This window comes from Dipodomys merriami, unplaced genomic scaffold, assembly GCF_024711535.1.
Source record: "Dipodomys merriami isolate MVZ:Mamm:240054 unplaced genomic scaffold, mDipMer1.0.p SCAF_29, whole genome shotgun sequence".
Taxonomy (NCBI): Eukaryota; Metazoa; Chordata; class Mammalia; order Rodentia; family Heteromyidae; genus Dipodomys; species Dipodomys merriami.
In genome coordinates this window covers 3,879,499-3,901,431 of record NW_027204381.1, presented here as the reverse complement: position 1 = coordinate 3,901,431, position 21,933 = coordinate 3,879,499, and the positions used below count along the sequence as shown (strand labels likewise).

General features: G+C 35.2%; 1 protein-coding gene across 2 annotated transcripts in view; it reads left to right on the top strand.

The window, feature by feature from the left end:
• Positions 1-21,933, top strand: part of LOC138838830 (cytoplasmic dynein 2 heavy chain 1) — a 172,077-nt gene that overhangs the window by 83,714 nt on the left and 66,430 nt on the right. The window contains exons 62-71 of one of the 2 annotated variants that reach the window (XM_070038201.1): positions 1,425-1,566; positions 2,270-2,379; positions 4,108-4,128; positions 5,323-5,421; positions 8,286-8,409; positions 12,098-12,261; positions 12,631-12,750; positions 13,225-13,359; positions 16,242-16,385; positions 21,686-21,775. In XM_070038201.1, coding sequence (XP_069894302.1) covers positions 1,425-1,566; positions 2,270-2,379; positions 4,108-4,128; positions 5,323-5,421; positions 8,286-8,409; positions 12,098-12,261; positions 12,631-12,750; positions 13,225-13,359; positions 16,242-16,385; positions 21,686-21,775 — 1,149 coding nt within the window. The remainder of the gene's footprint in view (positions 1-1,424; positions 1,567-2,269; positions 2,380-4,107; positions 4,129-5,322; positions 5,422-8,285; positions 8,410-12,097; positions 12,262-12,630; positions 12,751-13,224; positions 13,360-16,241; positions 16,386-21,685; positions 21,776-21,933) is intronic. The other variant, XM_070038203.1, reaches the window with a different exon arrangement.

Sequence of the window (21,933 nt, the reverse complement as noted above, 5' to 3'; positions counted from 1 at the left end):
TAATAACATTGATGATCTTCAGTATTGTTTTCTTCTCTTTTCTGATGATGAACAGAGCTATGGTTTTCTTCTTCATGTCACCCGGTCCCTGTGATAAACAGAGCTGTATTTCTTCACTGCTGAGCTTAAAAGTCCTATTTCCAACACACATTAGACATTTGCTCATAGTTGCCTCTCAGGAACCAAACCCAGTGTATCTTCATGAACTTCCTTTCTTTTCTCACTCCACATCTCTGTTAGTTGTTAATTCACTTATTTCTTCTAGATATTAAATAAAAATAGATGGATTATTTTCACTTATACATTATTTCATTTCCATATCCAATTTTTTTTGTATTTGTCTTCCGTCCTTCATACTAGTCTTTTCTTTGCATGTGTGTATGCTTGTATGCGTGTATGCCAGTCCTGGGGCTTGAACTCAGGGCCTGTCCCTGAGTTCTTTTGCTCAAGGCTAGTGCTCTACCACTTGAACCACAGCTTCACTTCTGAATTTTTATTGGTTAATTGCAGATGAGATTCACAGACTTTCTTACTTGGTCTGTCTTTGAACTATTATCATGAGAACTCAGCATTTTAGGATTATAGGTGTAAGCCATGGGCACCCAGATGAATTGTAGACTTTGTGAGTGTGTGTGTGGTGTGCGTGCACACATGCATCTCTCCTAGGGCTTGAACTTAGGGTCTGGGTGCTGTCCCAGAGCTTTTTTGCTCAAGGCTAGTGCTCTACCACCTGAGCCACACCTTTATTTCCAGCTATTTTTGGTGCTATGAGGCAGGAGTCTCAACGGACTTTGTTTCCAGGGTTGGCTTGGAACTGCAGTCCTCAGATCTCAGACTCCTGAGTAGTTAGGATTACAGGCATGAGCTACCAGTGCCTGACTTGAATTGTGTTTTTTCAATCCAGCCTAATTATGTTACTCATTGCTGGCTTAAATCTTCTCAGTGGCTTGTGCACAGGTTAAAACAGAAATTTTTTACATTGTATAGAGAAAACTTATCAGTCTGCCTCCAGACAGTTTCACTTCTCTCTCTCTTCATTCCTTCTGTATCACTATCTTTTCCAATCAATTTTGTGCTTTATCTGCACCAAAGTTTCCCATTAGTCTCTATGTCTTTATCTTCGTTTATATATTGTTTTAATCTTATTTTACATAGTGATGCAAATTTACTCTGCATTCATTATAATCCTCAGAAAGTTTTAATGACAAAATCTACTTATTTCTACAAATAGGATGCCATACCATACCATACAGCAATTTCTGGAATCTTGTTGATATATGGCTTCTCCACTGATTCCAAGACAAAATGTTAATTACATAAACTAATATATGAGGTTTTTTTTTTTAATAAGACAAAACTCTGTGATGTTGTCAACTTCTTCCATGTTAGAACACAGCCATATCTATCTTTTTCTCTCTTGCTAGGTTGCAGAGATATCAGAGGAGTTAGCTACTCTTCCGAAAAGAGCTCAACTAGCAGCTGCATTTATTACCTACCTTTCTGCTGCACCTGAATGTCTCAGAAAAACCTGTTTGGAAGAATGGACCAAATCAGCTGCTCTTGAAAGTTTGTGTTTATTTATTGATGATTTGTATTTTCAGTGTACTAACAATGTACTTTTGACATCTGTTATTTTTTTAAATAGGAAACATTTTCTGATGTTTAAAATTTTGGGTGTGTTGTTAGATATGCCAATTTTAAAAATTGTTTAAAATTTTTTTTCTTTTTGAGTATCCTGTTCCTAACCACTCTTAGGAAACTGAAACTAATGAAGTATTTGTGTTATTGTATGAATGCATCTAAATATTTTCTAGAATTTCATCTCAAAATAAGATGCAGAGATTTCAAAATTCCCTGTGAATTTTTACAAAATTGTTATGGTTGTAAAGTACTGACTTAGAGCAAATACAGTTTTTTTTTTTTTTGTCGGCTCTTCAGCTAAAGGCAAGCGCTATACCATTTGAGCCACAGCACCACTGCTGGCTTTTTCTGCATATGTGGTGCTGAGGAATCGAACCCAGGGCCTCATGCATGCAAGGCAAGCACTCTACACTAAGCCACCTTCCCAGCCCAGCACATACAGTTTGAATTCTTACTACTTCTCAAAATGCTTTGTCCCTCTGGGGTTTAGGTGCTAATCTTGGACAAGTGGATTTAAAAGTAAATACTGACATAAAACTTTTGCTACTCTATATTGTATTGGTTTTATTCCCTTTGTCCAGTACAGATTATTGCAGTGAAGGATTACTGCTGTCTTTTAACTTTTCAGAATTTGATCTGAGGAGATTTCTTTGCACTGAAAGTGAGCAGTTAATTTGGAAAAGTGAAGGCCTGCCATCAGATGATCTTTCCATAGAAAATGCTCTTGTGATATTACAGGTAATTAATTTACTCAGAGGAGGGTAAGCCTTTGGAAATCATATTTGCCAAAATAATTTTTATTTTTACTGGTATTAATTGAAAATACTTTTATGTTCTGAGTAGTCATTCACAGTGAATACATAGAAATTGCCTTTGAATTAACTTTAATTATAGCTCATATTTGCTTTATATTCAGTATTGCTGAATAGTTATATAGACTTAAATGACAAAACAAAAATTATTTTAAAATTTTTTTTAGAATTTTACCTTATTAAAATAGTCAACATTTTATCTCAGTTCTAAGGTAGACTAGAAAAATTAAAATAAATTGTACATAAAGGTGTAATTGGTTAACATCATTGTTAACATACTATGCGAGATTTGTGATATTCTCTATATACTGGAGTCCTTTTATGAGGAAAAATGCTAGCTAGGTAGTTTTGATTTCCAACATTCAGAAAATTAGTAAGTATACTAAAAGTTTTCTGAGATTCTTTCACAGTGAGGTTTTCCTAGGCTGTAGTTATTCAACAATTTTATTGATGCTACAAAAAGCCTTTGATGTTCATAGTTATTCCTGCTGGTCTTACAGAGATGTTTGAAATTCTGTCATTTAGTCTGAGTATCTGCATTACCTGAAAGGAATCAGTGAAATCCTTGTCTTTGGCCTTTCAACAGGAATTGATGTGTGTTAACAGAATGTTTATTTGACCTAGTCTCTGAGGAGCAGGCAAACTTTAGCCACACCCATTCTAGGTTGTGGGTTACTTGGGCTGTGGTTTATATCTGTTGTCCTGATGTAATTATGTTTTATTTTACTTTCAAAAATTTACTGATATGGGCAATAAACTAATCTTTTTAACATTGAGAAAGTTGGTAATAGAGAAATCAAAGCACTTGATACAGAGGTATGAAAATAGAGGAATGGCATCCATTAAAACTGCTTAAAGAAGGGGAAGGGAGATAAGAAAGGTTAGTAGAATGATGAATCTAATTGAAATACATATTACGCACGTGTGGAAACCCCCCATTTTGTACACTTAGTACATGCTAAGGGCAAAGCTCTTTAGAACAGATCAGAATTGAGTTTACTTTTAACTTTTTATGCCTCACCTTTGATCATACTTTTAAATCTACCTGTGACAAACAACTACAATTTTCCAAAAGTTCCAAGCTTGTTATTTCCTCTCCGTTGTGCTGTTTTCACTCCCAAATGCTTTGTTTGCTTCTTTGCCTTGCTAATCTTGCTTGGCTTGGCTTGAAGTATTTCTTAGTGGCCCACCCTCCCAGTCACCCTTCAGTAGCATCTTGTGCTGTTCTTATGATGAAATTGTCCCTTTTGCTGCTTTATTGAGCATGAAGTCATTGGGAGTAAGAGAATTCTGTACTACTTGTACAGAATTCCTGTAGCTAATATCTAACACAGGTAGAATAGTAAATGCATGAATGAATGAATGCATGAATGAATGAATGAATGCATGAATGAATAAGGGAATGGATGAATGAAAGCTCATCACTTAAAATATATTACAATTTTTATTTAAGCATAACTACATTTTACAATTGTACAATTTTTATTTAAACATAACTACATGGTACAGAGATAAACTGCATCAGAGAAGTTTTATGTAAGCATTTCTAGAGAGGTATAAGATGAAAATAAAGTACCATTGAATTTGTTAAACTCTTTTCCTTGCTAAAAATACAGTTTCAAACCTTCTTTTTTATTTTCTTAAACTGCATCAGATCATTGGTATGCAATCATGGGTAAGAACTTTTCAAATTTTAAAGTAGTTATTTTTGTAGTTAGTTAAGCAACATGAGAATTAGGAAATGTAAATTAGAAGTGAAACTAATGTAATGTTTACAAGGCTATTTACTAACCATAAAACTTGGCTAGGAACAACATATATAATGGATCAGGAAGTGAAACTTCTAGAAACTTCTAGGAACAACATATATAATGGATCAGGAAGTGAAACTTCTAGAAACTTCTAGAAACTCTGTTTCTAGAAGTAATGTTGCATAGGAAAACTATAGTAAAGCTGTTTTAAGATGAGGTGTCTCATTATTGTCACTAGGGGTTAACAGTTCTAAACAGTGTTGTTTATCAACAGTTCTTCATCTATAGCGCAGATATTCCTTCTTGAAATGTTCCTGAAATAGCATGTGCTCCCTTAGATATATTCCAGGCCTAATGTTTCCATGGGTGTTTTCTTACCTCTATAGCAATATACATATATATATATATATATATGTATATGTAATATATGTATATGTAATCTACAATTGATACATTTTTATTAAATTATACAATTAATACATTTTGCAAATGATTTAAAAACAGCGCATTGTTTAAATCAGATTTACTGGTGATGATTAGGTAAATTCTAAATTTATTACGCATGTGCTACATATTTTCTACATAAAACTGGCTTCTTTTGTCTGCTGAGTACTATTATATGTAAGACATTTCTACTGCTCTCTAAACCTTCTGTTTGCCTTAGAGTTTAACAAACACAGGACAGTCTGAATGAATTTAGTTTCTTGCGCATTAGATTTTAACCTATAACACTTAGATGAAATTGTGTTAAAATGTAAATTGATAACTATTTTTATGATTATACCTTTTATGAAATTTTAATGATTTACTCAACCAAAGGATATATGAAATTATAAATAGTTTGATTTGTATTTGGAAAGCCAAACAGAATAATGCATGTGGCATGGATATAAAACTAGAGCTCTTGCTTAGCATGTTGTTAATATATATTTTTGTGTTATTGTATGGTCAATAGGACTATACTCACTTTCTGAATTAAAATTAGTTCGTATAGTCATTGAAAGTTTGTAACTGTGGTTATGGTTCAGATATAAACCATACTGTGTTCTTTCTTGTAGTTGTGCATTTATTTCAAAGTAATTGCTTAATTGCTTTCTTTTTGTTTTAAAAAAAACTAGAGTCGAGTGTGCCCATTTCTCATAGATCCTTCTTCCCAAGCTACAGAATGGTTAAAGACACATTTGAAAGACTCACGGTTGGAAGTTATTAATCAGCAGGTGTGTAATACTTCTACTTTAGATCTTAACTACAAATCGCATCTAACAGTAAAAACTTTTCTGGGCCTATAATCAGGAAACAGATTCAAGACTGAGCCCTGTTACTTACATGGGGTGGGATCTATGGAAGAAATGGAACTTTCTGAGCTTCCATTTTCTAATTTATATAAAAAGGAATAAGAACATTTATTTGGTTCTAGGCATTGATCTATTACTGGATTTGATAATAGTCACTGTTCATTTTCTTCTGAAGATAACACTCTATTAAAATAGTTAGAAAGATAAACATTTTCACAATTACAATTAATGACAATAAGGTACTATAGAGATAGAGTTATGGGAAAATCAAAACACCTCTTGCCTTTTCACATATTTATATTTCTTATATATATCCATTACTAAATACATTTATATGCATTATTAAATATATTTAAGCACAATATATGCATATATTCATATTAATATATGAAGGCCTAAGATACAACTGAGCATAATTGGAAACTGTGAACATTGTGTGTTTAGGTTACTCTCAATACATATAGCCTTTTATTCAATAAGAAATTAATCAGCTCACAATAACATTTTTTTTTGTCACTGTGGGACTTGAACTCTGAGCGTGGGTGCTGTTCCTGAACTCTTCAGCTCAAGATGAGCCCTATACCACTTGAGCCACAGCTCCACTTCTGGTTTTCTGATGGTTTATTGGAGATAAGAGTCTCATGACTTTCCTGCCCCGGCTGGCTTTGAACTGCAGTACTCAGATCTCAGCCTCCTGAGTAGCTAGGATTATAGGCATGAGCCACTGGTGCCTTGCTACAATAACTTTTTTAATGTAACTTTTAATTTTTTTAGCTTACAGACTTGTAATAAAGTTTAAAATACCCATTGTACAATTTTACAAAAGATGTTCTTATGTCCTTATTTTATAAGCTTATTTTTCTAAAAGCTTACCTTGACCTAGGCCTACAAAGTTCAGAATCATCAACATCTTGGGGTAAGAGAGCTTCATGGGCAGGAACACATACGATCTGTTATATTTTATTTTGGAGCAACTCTTGAAGGACTGGCCTGAATATGTTTGGTAGTAAACCCTTTTTCAGAAGTACAAGAACACTCAAAAATTCAGTGTAATGAAAATAAAATGACACATTCATTGGTGATCATGAAGTATTATGTGCTGTACAGGCTTGTATGTGCCATGCCTATGCAACCTGGCAGGTTGGTTAGGTGGTTTGAATTAGCATAGTGACTGGTGTTACTAATGCCATTGTGTCCTAGCCATTAGGGTTATTTTTTTTAGCTCTATTTTAATCTTATTGTGCCACTGTTGTATATGTGAGGTGTTGCTGACCAAATTATTGGTATAGAGTACCAATGTTTATAATCCCATTTATGAGTTGTAATATGAGATCTTAATTATCCCGAATGCTACATTTTTTCCTACCTTACATAAAAGTCTGGAACAAAGATGAAAATTCATTTTTTTTTGCCAGACCACTTCAAAATTCTTGATTGGTTTTAACATTTTGCCTAAGGTTCTTTTAAAAATTATTTTAACCTGTCACAAGAAAACATACAATACTATTAGTATTGTATGTAGCATTTACATTTTATTTTTGAAATAATTTATAACTATAGTAGAAAATTCAAGAATAGACTTTGTATTGAGATACAGTTACTACACAGTAGGTAGTTATGTACATTCCAGATGTGAAAGATGAAAATATCTGTAGCTCTGCTATTTACATTTTTTTAAACAGATTGGTTCTATAGGGGGATTCATTGTGATATTTATGTACATGCATACAGTATCCTCTACTCATTCTCCCTCATTTCCCACTCTTCTTAAAACAATTTCCACAGGTTTTATTTTCTTATAAAGTACATGGACTTCACCCTGTTTGCTTGCTTTTACCCCTCTCCCCACTGGTACCTACCCCACTGACAGAACTTGTTAAAATTCCTTTTTTGCCCCTTCCAAGGCCCTTTTGTGTTCCAAGGCCCTGTTCCCTTTTTCCTTTTCCCTTGTGCTTTTTATCTCCCCCTTCTGCTTTTTCCCTTCTCCTTTTTTCTCTTCCCCTTTTCCCTTATCTCTTGTCCCTTTTACTTTTTCTTTTCTCCCCATCTCTCCCTCTCTCTTCCTTTCTCTCCTCCCTCTCCCTATCTCCTCCTTCCCCTTTCTCCCTTTCCCCCTTTCTTCTTCTCTTCCTCTGCCTCTCTCTCTCCCTCTCTCCTTTCTGTCTTCTCTCTCTCTCCTCATGCATGTTCATGCTCACACATACACACACATGTGTGAGCATGTACATACCAGTTCTCTAGGACTTGAACTCAGGACCTGAGCTCTGCCCTTGAGGTTTTTGCTCCACAGTCTGTGCACGCGCGCACGCATGCGTGTGTGCGTGTGTGTGTGTGTGTGTGTGTGTGTGTGTGTGTGTTTAATTGGTGATAAGAGTCTCATGGACTCTTCTTGCCTAGGCTGGTGTGAGTCACAGTCCTAAAATCTCAAGATTACAGGTATGAGCCACTAGAGTCTGGCTTTTTTTCCCTTTGTTTTCCCCCAGTACTGGGATGTATGCCAAGAATGGTATCAATGGGTTATACGTATGATTCTCATAATTTACTATACATATACAAGTTGGAGAGGGCAGATTCTTTTTTGATACAGTAAATATGTGTAATATTTGTTTATGTATTTTAAGTTAGAAATTTAGAATAATTCAGTTAAAATGAGTCAGCACAACCAAGTACATAGAATTATTCCTAGTCATATTATTTCTGTTAGTGTCTTCATTCACTGTCTCTTAAGGATCTAAGGATTGAGATAATAAATATATATTAATATATATTCTTTTTTATTCCAATAGGATAGTAACTTTATTACAGCTCTTGAGTTAGCAGTACGTTTTGGAAAAACCCTTATTATACAAGAGATGGATGGTGTTGAGCCTGTCCTTTATCCATTGTTGAGACGAGATCTTGTTGCTCAAGGTAAATATTCAAGAGAGGGCCTTTTTCTTTTTTTCATCAAGTTTTATCAAGGATTTATTTTGGTGTAATAGAGGTTTAAAGTTAGGAGGAAGAGAAAAGGCAGAGAAACCTTTCCTGCTCCTCATGCAGGATATAGGAATTAAAGACTCAAAATAGCTTTTATATTTTCTGAGCTGGGCTCGGTTTACTTCTTAGTATTAACTTCTTGGTCTAGTCCTTTTGAATTTATTAAAAATTGGATTTATTAAAAATATTTCCCTATCTCTTTAGCCTTTTCTCTTTGCTAAAGGTCTTAGGTCTCTTTTAATTGTGATCGGAGTGAAGAGGGTGATAGTGCCTCTTTTAAAACTCCAAAGTTGTGAAGGTTGAGCCTTCAGAATTCCTCTTTGGGGGAGTCACAGGACAGCTCAGTTCTCCAAGCAACAGAGTACTGGGGCCGGAGGGGTGGGAGAGCAGGAAACCACAAAGCACACACTGTTCTTGATCATCTGCTAGCTCAGAAACAAGTTGTGACAACACGTGTAAATGTTGGTTATGAAAGAGGCTCATTAAAACTCTGTTTTATTGGAGACTGATTATATAAGCATACTTCCTAACTCATAGCAAAATTTCCCAAAGGAAAATAGGAATTTAACATAACCCACATTACATATAAAAATTTTAGGCACAATTAACTTTTTTGTGTGGGTGTGAAAATACTATACAGAGGAGTTACATGGGCAAGATAATGAGTACATTTTTTATCAAGCATTGTTGCCTCCTCTTCTGTTTCTCCTTCCTATCCCTTCCCATCTCTCCCCACGATCCCCCATTCTCCCCCCACCCCCGCCAAAGTTGTAAAGTTTGTTTTTCGACATAACTACTTGTATATCTCATTGTTGCAATGCATTTAAACAATTTGTTTTTTTCCCTTCCCCTCCACAAATTATACCAACATCAAATACAGTGAAGGCAAGTGTTATACCGTGAGGGAGGGACATACAATGCAACAAAGAAATCATCTTATTAATATGTTAGAAACAATCGCATGAAAGAAAAAAACATTTGAATACTTATCTTGGGGTTCATTTCACCTAACATCAACTTATCTTCCCTTTTCTGCCTGACTCATACATATACTAGTTATTACAAATAAGGGAAGCCATGGGACCTATGTTTCTTTGGGCCTGGCTTATTTCACTTAATATATTTTTTCCAAGTCTTTCCATTTCCTAACAAATGGGGCAATGTCATTCTTTCTGATGGAGGCATAGAATTCCATTGTGTATATATACCACATTTTCTTGATCCATTCATCTACTGAGGGGCATCTGGGTTGGTTCCATATCTTAGCTATGGTAAATAATGCTGCAGTAAACATAGTTGTGCTGGTAGCTTTAGTATAGTCTTGTTTGTGATCATTTGGGTAAATGCCCAAAAGTGGGATTGCTGGGTCATAGGGGAGCTCTATGTGGAGTCTTTTGAGGAACCTCCATACTACTTTTCCAAAGTGGTTGAACAAGTTTACACTCCCACCAACAATGCAGTAAGGTTCCCTTCTGTCCACATCCCCTCCAGCATCTGTTGTTATTAGAGTTCTTGATTATAGCCATTCTAACTGGAGTGAGGTGGTATCTCAGTGTTGTTTTGATCTGCATTTCTTTTATGACTAGGGAGGTTGAGCATTTCTTCATGTGTCTATTGGCCATCCTTCTTACCTCTTCAGAGAAGTTTCTCTTTAAATCTTTAGCCCACTTATTTATTGGGCAGCTGTTTCTTTGAAGATTTGTTGTTGGGGGATTTAATTTTTTGAGTTCCAGGTATATTTTAGATATGAGACCCTTGTCCGTTGTATGGCTAGTGAAGATGTTCTCCCAATCCGTGGGCTTTCTATTGATCTTGCTAGCTATGTCCTTTGCCATGCAGAAGCTCTGTAGCTTCATGCAATCCCATTTGTCCAACCTTTCTTTGATTTGTTGTGTTTCTGGGTCTCTATTAAGAAAATTTTGGCCTATGCCAAGGAGACCTAGGGTTTCTCCTATTTCATCCTGTAATGATTTCAGAGTGTCTGCTTTGACTCCAAGGTCTTTGATCCATTTGGAGTTGGTTCTGGTGCAGGGTGATATAGAAGGATCTAGCTTTAGTTTTCTACAAGTAGTTAACCAATTTTGCCAGCACCATTTACTGAAGAGGCTGTCTTTCTTCAATTCTATACAATTATTAGTTTTTAATCAGGTCTGAGAATGTTTGGAATTCTTTCCAAATCCATGTTTCTGCATTCTTTGATTATGGGCCAGCTTTGTAAGCAGGTCATTGTGTGGATAGCACTCAGCATTTGTGTGTTAGCACTTACCCCACAAGGCTAAGAGCTTCTTCATGCTCTTTCTCTTAGATTCTTTAGATTCCACATATAAATGAGATTATGACATAATTTTCTTTCTGTGTGTAGGTTATTTTACTTTATATACTGTCTACTATGCTTATTTATATTGTGGCAAATAGCAGAATGCCCATTTTATGGCTATATAGTGTTCCATTTTAAATTTTCTTTATTTTTCCATTACTGAACACTTAAGTCATTGTGTATTATGTCTATTGCAGATAATGCTGCAAGGAATGTAAGACTGCTGATAGCTTTATGCTGTGTGGGTAGTGTGAGTCAGTTTTGTTGTTATGACAAAATGCCTAAGATAATGTTGGCAAGAGAATAGACAAAAAGGGACAGAGGGGTTATAGATTTGAGCAGTCATTATGGAAATATATTATGGAGGTCCCTAAAGAAATGGAAGATAGAATTTCTTGTGACTGCTAATCTGAAATGTCCCCTAAAGCTCCTGTGTATCTTCAAAGCCTGATTGCCAGCTGGTGGGTTTTGTCCATGACTGAATCATGAAGGCTCTGATGTTACCAATGGACTATTTCTCTAGTGGAAATGAGAGATGGCAAGACTAGTTAAACAAAATAAATCTGTCTTCTCTTAATTTGTTGATAATGCAATCACTTATATTTTGATATCTCTAGGTTTCTGTCACCATGTATTTTACATGTTAAATACTAGCACAATAAATACTTCTAGACAATGAATTTAGACATAGAATATAATATATGGTTGAGAGTCTATTTTTGTCATCTATAATACTTCTCTTATAGTTAGTAATTAATAGTAGAACTGTACTATCGCAGATATTCCTTTGATGCTTCAGTGTTCCAGAGACTTTTTCATGAAACTTGTCCACTCTCATTATGCACATGCTGACTAATAGAGCATTCTGCTGAACAGTATCATATACCTTAAGTTTTGTATTAAATACAGTATTAAAAGCTTATAATGCTGGTCACTGGGTACCTCATACCTATATTCTAGTTACTCAGATGGCTGAGATCTGAGAGTTGAGGTTTGAAGCCAGTATGGGTAGAAAATTCCACTATACTCCATCACCAGTGAACCACTAAAATGGCTCAAGTAGTAGAGCCCAAGCCATGAGCAAGAAAGTTTAGTAAGATTGCTAGGCCCTGGATTTAGGGCACAAAAAGAAAGCTTATTTTAAAAATACTTGTCCTACTTTTTTTTTGTTTGTTTTTTTTTGTCCTTTTTTTTGTCCTACTTTTAAGCAGCATGTAACACGAAGATTCAGGCCAACTAATGGTGTGTATGTGTGTGTGTGTATATGTACATATATATATTTATATGTTTGTGTGTCTTATATAGGGCCACGTTATGTGGTACAAATAGGTGACAAAATTATTGACTACAATGAAGAATTTCGTCTGTTTTTATCAACAAGAAGCCCAAACCCCTTCATTCCACCGGATGCAGCTTCCATCGTTACTGAGGTTAACTTCACAACAACGAGAAGTGGGTTACGAGGGCAGGTGTGTAAAATCAGTTACTGTTCATCCTGGAATATTTTGTGTTTTTGTGAACTTTATAGTGTAAAGCCACTTGGTTAAACTGCTTACTATGCAAACCCCTGATTTTGAAAATAAACTTGCAAGCATGTTATTGAGGCTTGTTTTATTATCAGCTGCATGAGACTTATACATTTGCTGCTATCCTCAAATTGCTGCTTTTTCTAATAGGAATCACATTTGCCAGTCTATGACTTTATAGAATGGTAGAATTTGAGAGAGCAATGTTTCATAGAGATAAAGATCAGCATGTTTTTTTTTAATGGTAAAACGAATTTGTGAAAATTGCAACTTTAAACTTTATTGGCTAGAATATCTTTTTTTTTTCTTAAGCTTTTGGCTTTAACAATTCAGCATGAAAAGCCTGATTTAGAGGAGCAAAAAACAAAACTATTACAACAGGAAGAAGATAAGAAAATACAGTTGGCCAAACTTGAGGAATCTCTTTTAGAGGTAAAATTGAACTATTTGGAATTTTTTTCATATTACTTTTTCTTTAATAAATATAAAAATGCTTTTTAAAAACTTAGCAACTTCAAAATAGTTGATTTTTGCAGAATTTCAAAATTTCAACAGAAGAGAATATAAAATGAAAATTTTAAACAGCTAATGAAGTCTTTATTCTTCATTGTTTCATTATTATATACTTAGAATTTCACAAAATATTAAAAGCATGAAATTGTGATTGAACCTATAACTGTGTAGTATTTTTTAAAGTTTTATTAGATGGATACAATTAGTGTTATTTAATAATTTGTATGATATGGTATTATAAAACACTATACTTTTGTAACAGTAGACATATTCAAGGTTAGAAAATGTTGAAAGTCATGTAGAATAATCTTCACATTAATGATAGCTATTATGGTCTTTATTTAATTGGTTATTTTAATTTGTACTGCAAATTTTTGCTAATATTTTCTACAGACACTTGCAACATCTCAAGGCAATATTTTGGCAAATAAGGATTTGATTGAATCTTTGAATCAGACAAAAGCCAGTAGTGCACTTATTCAAGACTCGCTTAAAGAATCTTACAATCTCCAGATTTCCCTCGATCAAGTAATTATTTCTTTCTTGTGGTATTATGTCAGGTTTAAAAAACACAAAGCTGCTATGTTAGAAAAGGTAGAATCACATAGTCAGGGGAAAAAATTATGTTAAAAAATAAGATTCAGCCAGGCACTGGTGGCTTATGCCTATATTCCTATCTACTCAGGAGACTGAGATCTGAGGATCGCGGTTCAAAGCCAGCCCGGGTAGGAAAGTCTGTGAAACTCTTATCTCCAATAAACCACCAGAAACCCAGAAGTGGCGCTGTAGCTCAAGTGGTAGAGCGCTAGCCTTGAGCTGAAGAGCTGAGGGATAGCACTTAGGCCGAGAGTTCAAGCCTCATGACAGACAAAAGAAAAAAAAAAAGATCCAAAGCCCCAGAGTCTGAAGGTTCATTCTTGTTATTATAGAGAACAGTTAAGATGTAGGGTACAAAGACTGAGATCATATACCCTAGTAGTTTCTACTGAATGCTGCTACTGTGTTATCTAAGGTAGAGCTAAACTTTTTACTGAAATTAAACACAAATACATTGAACGTATATGAGTGTAGAGATCATCTTTGCTGGTTAGTTGGCATTTCATTACTGTAATAAATAACTGAGGTAAATTAACTTAAAAACAGAAAAGGATTATGTCGAGTTTTGGATGTTTCATTCCAGAATTACTTGGCCCCATTGCTTTTGGGCTTGGAATGAGACCATGCATGGCAGTGGTATATGATGATACTACTGTTTACTTATGACTGGGATGTGGAGGAAAGATAAAAGAGCAGGCCCCCCCGATTCTTTTTGAAGGCCCTTCCCATTCGGCCCTATCTCTTTCAAAGTTCTTGCACCACTCTTAAGGCATGCCTGCCTGCCCGTCAGCCCTCCTTTCCTTCCTGCTTTTTCCTTTTCCTTTTTGAGGGAGCAGTTTGCTGTGTACCTCAGATATTCCCTCATCTCTTACTGTGTAGCCCAGACTGGCCTGAGACTTATGATCCTCCTGCTTCAGCCTTTTGAATGCTGGGATTATAGGTGTATGCTGCCACACTCAGCTGGAAGTTCTCTTAAGGCAAATAAATAGTGTTTATAAATGGATCCTACTAGTGTGATGATCTGAACCAGTTTCTTACAAATGGCTTTAAATCCTTCTTGCTTTATTCTTTTGATGTTTCCTTTAGCAAAGTTTTGATCTAGTATCATTGTACTATGTCTTTTTCTATACTGTAGTTACTGAGCTTTATTGGATAGCCAGAGAAATTACTATTCATATGAATTTCTAGGCTCCAGATTGACTTAAGCTCTCTGACATGCTTTAGATTTTTCCCATTTTCTCTAGAAACTTTTCCAATTTTTTCCTAGTAATTTATAGTACAAAGGTTAGACTTATTTATTTCTACTTTTGGGGGAGAAGTCTCTATGGAAACCAGAAAAATAGCAAATTTATAGCCTGATTCCAGCTCAGCTCTCCCTCTTCCCTTCCAAAGATGAACTTGGCAGATGTCGTAATGGTAATTTTCTGCCAAAAGCATTTTGAACTCTCTATGCCTTGTCTTACTTAGCAGTCATTGATATTTTACCAGTGTCATATTTATAATCCCAGTGCTTTTATCATCACAGTATGGAGAATCTTCTTAGTTTCACTCAGAACATTGAGGCCATTAATCTTGTGATGTTCCCATTTCTCTCATTCATTACCTTTACTCAGAATGAAAGACCCTGGCACTTTTTTTTTCTTCAAGGATAGTGTAGGAGTGCCATTCTCATGACTGGCTGTCACTTGAGCCACACCTCCAGTGCTGGTTAATTTGAGATAAGTGTTTCTTGGATTTGTCTGACTAGGCTGGCTTTGAACTGTGATCCTTTATAACTTAGCTTCCTGAGTACCTAGGATTACCAGCATGAGCCGCCAAGCCCACCCTGCCATACCATCTTGCATTACCTAAACAGATACTAATAATACTGATACTGATACTAATCTGAAACTGTATCAGCTCATCTCTGACCCCCAACTGCTTGCTGTTATTCCATTTTACCCTCTTTCCATAAATACTCGATCCTAATTAAGATCCATCTGAACTATTTGTAGCTCTATCATGTGAAGGTAGAAAAGTACTTAAAATAAATTCCTTCAGTCTGAATATCCACCCCTTACCCCATGTTCAAACCTAATTCCCACAGTGGTAGTATGAAAAGGTGGGCCTTTAGGAGGTGACTAGGTCATGAGGGTAAATGGGACCTTTGCCATCTCTAAAGAAGGCTGAGAGAGCTTGTTTGCACCTTCTATGTAAGGATTTGGCAGGAATGACTGTGCCTTTTAACCAGAGAATAGGCTTCACTAGATACCAAGTCTGTAACTGTCTTAACTGGATGTATCAGCTTCCACAAATGGGAGAAATAAATTTCTATTTGTAAGTAGAACCAATAGAATGCATTTTGTTAAAATAGCCAGAATGGACTAAGACATATGTTGTTTTCAGCCTCATATAAAAATAAAGAAACAGCCAGGCACTGGTGGCTTGAGTCTATAATCCTAGCTACTCAGGAGGCTGATCTGAAGGTCACAGTTCAAAGCCAACCCTGGGGAGGACAGTCCATGAGAGTCTTACCTCCAGTTAGCCACCAAAAAGCCAGAAGTACAATTATGGCTCAAGTGGTAGAGCACTAGCTTTGAGCAGTAAAACTCAGAAACAGCACCTAGCCCTTGCATTCAAGCCTCAGAACTAGCATAAGAAAATAATATTTTTACAAAGCTATTTCTTTGCAGTTTTTTGGTTTTTGTCATTTTGATTGGTTGTATGTGTACCATGGCTAGATATGTGCATCACCATGCACATACCTGTAGGTGGCAGTAAAGCTCCAATTCTAATGTGTGTTTTTTTCTCCCCTTTACACCAATGATGCACAGGAACGGGATGCCTACCTTCCCCTGGCTGAGAGTGCCAGCAAGATGTATTTCATTATCTCTGACTTGTCCAAAATTAATAACATGTACCGCTTTAGTTTGGCTTCATTTCTCCGAATTTTCCAACGAGCTTTGCAGAACAAACAGGTAAGCTGTTGTTATTCTGTAGTTGCGTTAGACAGATCACTTAGGTAGTTCATTAATACTTTCCTGAGCAAACTTACATGGAATTATACTTCCAAAGCCCACTCTTAAACTGTATTTAAGAGAATTTAGTTCCTTAATGTTATCTTACTCATAATAAACTGTTCCAATGCATAATTTGGGGAATGGCAAAAAAATATAGATAGATAGATAGATTTTATTTTATTGTAAAGATGCTGTACAGAGGGGTTACAGTTACATGAGTAAGGTAATGAGTATATTTCTTGCCGAACATTATTACTCCCTCCTTTGTTTATCTCCTACTATCCCTTCCCTTCTACACCTACTCCCCCCCCCCCCGGCTCCCCACCCCACAGGTTATAAAGTTCATTTCCAACATAGTGTCTTGTGAGTATCATTGTCGCAATGGATCATCCTGTGTCTTTGTATCAGCATTTTGTTATTCCCCTTCCCCTCCCCAAATTAGATAAATGTCTATACAAGATGCAGGGTACCAAAATCAAATACAGTGACAACAGGGGATATACCATAGGAGGAAGAACATACAAAAACAAAAAACAAAAAAAAATCACATAGTATATTACAAAACATCAACAACAAAAAAAAAACCTCTTGTGTCCATATCTTGGGGTTCATTTTGCTTAGCATCATCTTACATGGTCATATGTACATAGCTTTGAGCTTTTCTGCTCATCTGATAAGATTATCTTAGATGTATACTAATTGTTGCAAATAAGGGAAACCATGGGACCTATATTTCTTTGGGTCTGGGTTATTTCACTTAATATGATGTTTTCCAACTCTATTTCCTAAAAAATGGGGCAGTGACATTCTTTCTGATGGAAGCATAGTATTTCATTGTGTATGTTGTATATATACATGTATATTACATATACATATATATGCATGAGTATGCATATATACATGTATGTATACATATATATGCATGTATATATGTATATGTATATATACACACACTACATTTTCTTGATCCATTCATCTCCTGAGGGGCATCTGGGTTGGTTCCATGTCTTAGCTATGGTGAATAATGCTGCAATAAACATAGTTGTGCTGGTAGCTTTAGTAAGAATGGCCAATAGACACATGAAGAAATGCTCAACTTTTCTGGCCATAAAAGAAATGCAAATCAAAACAACATTGAGATTCTACCTCACGCCAGTTAGAATGGCTATAATACAGATGCTGGAGGGGATGTGGCCAAAAGGGAATCCTACTGCACTGTTGGTAGGAGTGTAAACTTATTCAACCACTCTGGAAAGCAGTGTGGAGGTTCCTTAAAAGACTTCACATACAGCTCCTCTATGAACCAGCCAACCAGCCATCCCACTTCTGGGCATTTACCCAAATGATAGCAATTTATATTTTAAGAATAAATCAAGCAGTGTATAGTTGTTAAATACACCAAGGAAGTCAGGCACTGGTGGCTCATACCTGTATTCCTAGCTGCTCAGGAGGCTGAGATCTGAAGATCGAGGTTCAAAGCTAACCTAGGCAGGAAAGTCTATGAGACTCTTCTGCAGAAAACTGGAAGTGGCACTGTGGCTCAAAGTGGTAGAGTGCCAGCCTTGAGCAAGAGAGCTCAGGGACAGTCCAGGCCCTGAGTTCAAGCCCTACAACCTTCAAAACAAAACCCTACCAAGGATTCATTAAGGTGTAAAGGTACCTGTTTTTTATTTATTTTTTTTTGAGTCTGTAATATATGCTAAGTACTGTTCTACAGTGGGGACATGGCAATATCCATAACCTTTATAAGCTTACGTTCTGATGGAAAGAATGTATTACAGGATAACAAATCAAGTTAACCAAAATGTGTGATGCTATAATTTAAAAAGACAGTATTTTATGGACAACTTCCATGACAATGAATATAAACCTTCAAAAATTTTAAATACCTTAACTTTGTGTAGATAGTATATTGGATATTTTTAACTGAGTATAATATTGCTACTAAAGTTGGCAGATTTAAAGCACTCATGCTCATGAAAAACAAAGGAGGGGGTAACAATGCTCTATAGGAAATGTACTCATTACCTTATTCATATAACTATAACCCCTCTGTACAGTATCATTACAATAAAATATGTATATTAAAAAAACATTAATGCTCATGTCAGAAATTTTGTTAGTATACCACATAGTTTGACCATAATTCACAGTGCCTGGGCTCCAGTGGAAACTGAGGGAGTGTGAAAGGGGCAGGTACTCCACTTACTGGCTGCCTGGAATACAGGGCCCTGGCGGCTGGCACTGTGGACTTAAACATCTGACAACACAGATTTATCTGGCATTAGCACACATGGGAAATTTTATGTTCCATTTTCTCATATGTTTACAATGTATTACAGTCTCACCTGCACTTCCTTGAGGCACCAAATACTCACCTTCTTACCCAGTCTTAGGTCAGTATTGTATCTGCCATCTTGAGCTGACTGAGACAGTCACACTTTATTCAGATAGAAGACTTTCTGAAAGAGGAAGCATCTTCACTTGATGGAAGTGTAGAAAAGAGTTTGGGCATTGTGTTTTCCAACAGCTTAGAAATGATAGGTTCCCCTCCACCAGAGCTCCGTATCTCTATTTTGCATTTCAGTAATGGTCTGATTAAGCAATGTAAAAAATAATTTATCATTGTTTTTGTAAATCTTTGATTGCTAATAATTCACAGATAAATATCAATTATAGCTAAATATCATTGTAGCCCAGATATTTGACATTTGCATTTTTTCCTTTGGTGAACTGTTTTTTTCTCTTATGTTTCCTTTTATGTTTTTCCTTTTATATTTTGTTAATATCTCAAAAATGAAATTTTAAGACATGCTTATATATATTAAGGATGTTAATCCTTTGCTGTGTGTTATAAGTATTTTATAAGTATTATCTACCTTTTCCCTTCAAAAATATTATTTTTAAGTAGTGCACAAAAGAGTTGCCATTAAACAAAGCAGTTTATGAATACATTGCATGAATACAATGTGCATGAGTACGTTTATGAATACAATGCATCTTAATCACTGCCACCCATTAAACATTCTTACCCATCCTCATAAATATTTGCATAAAACAGATTTCACTTAAATTAGTAACTGTTTTTTAAAATTAGTTTTGGATGAGAAAAACATTTCTTCAGTGTAAAGTTTTAGTTTTCTTTGGACAGATCCTATATTTCAAGATGCTAGAAAATGATGGAAATTTTTGTGGTCCTTAGTTTTAAAGTGTATTAAAAGTTAACTATGTTGAACCAAATAATTTGTAATATTGTACTGGTGAAACATTTTTACAAAAGACACAGAAATTAGGTTAAGTCTGAGGTTAGTTCATAATATGTGATCAGTCATACTTCTGATTCACTGTACTAATACAACTGAAAATAGTACTTTTGCCTATTTTTTCATATTGAAAATTGGAAAGCATTTGTTGGTAAGTTCATTTTTAATTACTCTTTGGTTAAAAAAATAGTTCTTAAAAAGGCTCATATAGGGGCTGGGAAGGTGGCTCAGTGGTAGAGCGCTTGCCTTGTATGCTTGAAGCCCTGGGTTCAATTCCTCAGCACCACATAAGCAAAAAGAAAAAAGCAGGAAGTGGCTCAAGTGGTAGAGCGCTAGCCTTGAGCTGAAGAGCTGAGGGACAGCACCCAGGCCCAGAGTTCAGGCCCCACAACTGGATCCCCCCCCCAAAAAAGGCTCATATAAACTGGTATAAGAATGAATAAAGAGGTTAGCAGTTCAAATAAGCTTAATAAGCATACTAGTTTCTCTCTGTTTCAGAGTTTCCTCCAGAACAATAGTTCCATCATAAATGATATAGCCATAAAATAAGTCTTGTGTATACTTGCATATGTAATTGTATGCACATATGAATTTATGTCAAAAATTAATATGACTAAATATATGGCGTAAGAACTACCCAAGTGTTTTGATATGGTAGTCCATTTTACAAGAGTATTATTTTATTAAACCTGAATTTCAATTTCACATGTGATTTTCTTGAAAATAAGGAGGTGTATTTGTTTTCAGGAAATGAGCGACCAACTCTCCTGGTTTGAACAAGTTACTACATGGCTAGACAAGTCTTGATGCATTTGAATGCATACAATGCTTTATACCAATTCGCTGCTAATTCTAGAGGTGTTTTTTGAACCATTAAAAGTATTTTACTGGGGATTTTTTTCTTAATAATCACAAGAAAGCAAGCAAATTTAGTCTAGTTGTAACTTTGAACTTTGTAAGATTCATCTTTTTCAAATGCTTCTAAAGTGAGATGTAGAAGTCCCATCACATTTAGAGGAAAGATCAACATATGCAACCTTCCTTTCCTCCATTTCTACCTCAAGCAGTTTTTCTTACTCGAAGAAAATAGCCATTAGTGATATCCTTTCCAATCATGGCAATCATGTATAACACAAGTATTAATTCAGCTTTAAAAAACTTACAGGGTTCTTGTATATACATTTATCTAATTTGGAGAGGGGAAGGGCAATAACAAAATGTTGAAACAAGGACACAGGATGACCCTTTGCAACAATGATAGTCACAAGACACTATGTTGGAAATGAGCTTTACAACTTTAGAGAGGGGAAGAGTATGTGAGGTGGGGATAATAGGAGAAAAACAAAGGAGGGGTTCACAATGCTCAACAAGATATGTACTCATTATCTTACTGATGTAACTGTAACTGTACAGCATCTTTACAAGAAAATAAAACTTTTTAAAAAGCCTAAGGGGTGAGCTTTATTGAAGTAGTTTTAAAATTATTGTTAATTCTTACTGAACCTGAAGGGAACAGTTTAAGATTTATACTGAGGATGAAAAAAATACAAGATGCTTTTAGTAATGTTATTTTAGGATGGGGTTGGTAGTTAATGTAATTAAAATAGCCTATTCCCAGCTTGAAGTACCTATGGATTTTTAATGCTGTAAGAATCAAAGTGTTTTATTTTGGTATGTGATTTTTCATTTCTTAACCTTATATATCTCAGAAAAATTAACCAGTTGAAACTTACCTAGCAAGTACAAGGTCCAGAGTTCAAACCCCAAGCACTTCCTAAACAAGAGAAAAAAATACATCAGTCTTTTAATGTCACATTAGTGTACAAGATTGATGCATTTATTTAGTCCTCTGGGTTTTTTGGACAAAGAAATTTATTCCAGAATCAGCTTTAAGTGCAGGAACTGTTTTGATAAGAATAATTAAGCTATGAAATACCTTTAAGATATTTAAAATTTGTAAATACAAGTTTTTAATTTTCAAATTATAATCTACAGGATTCTGAAAGTACAGAACAGAGAATCCAGTCTCTTATCAGTTCATTAAAACATATGGTGTATGAATATATATGCCGTTGTCTATTTAAGGTAAGAAGCATATTTTTTGAATACAAAATCTTACTACATCCTTGATTTCTTGCAGTGTTTACAGTCTCACCAATAGTATATTTAATGCTTTTTAAATTTCATTTATAAGACCATTACATTAAAATATTTTAGAGGTGCATTTATGTTGTTATTTAAAA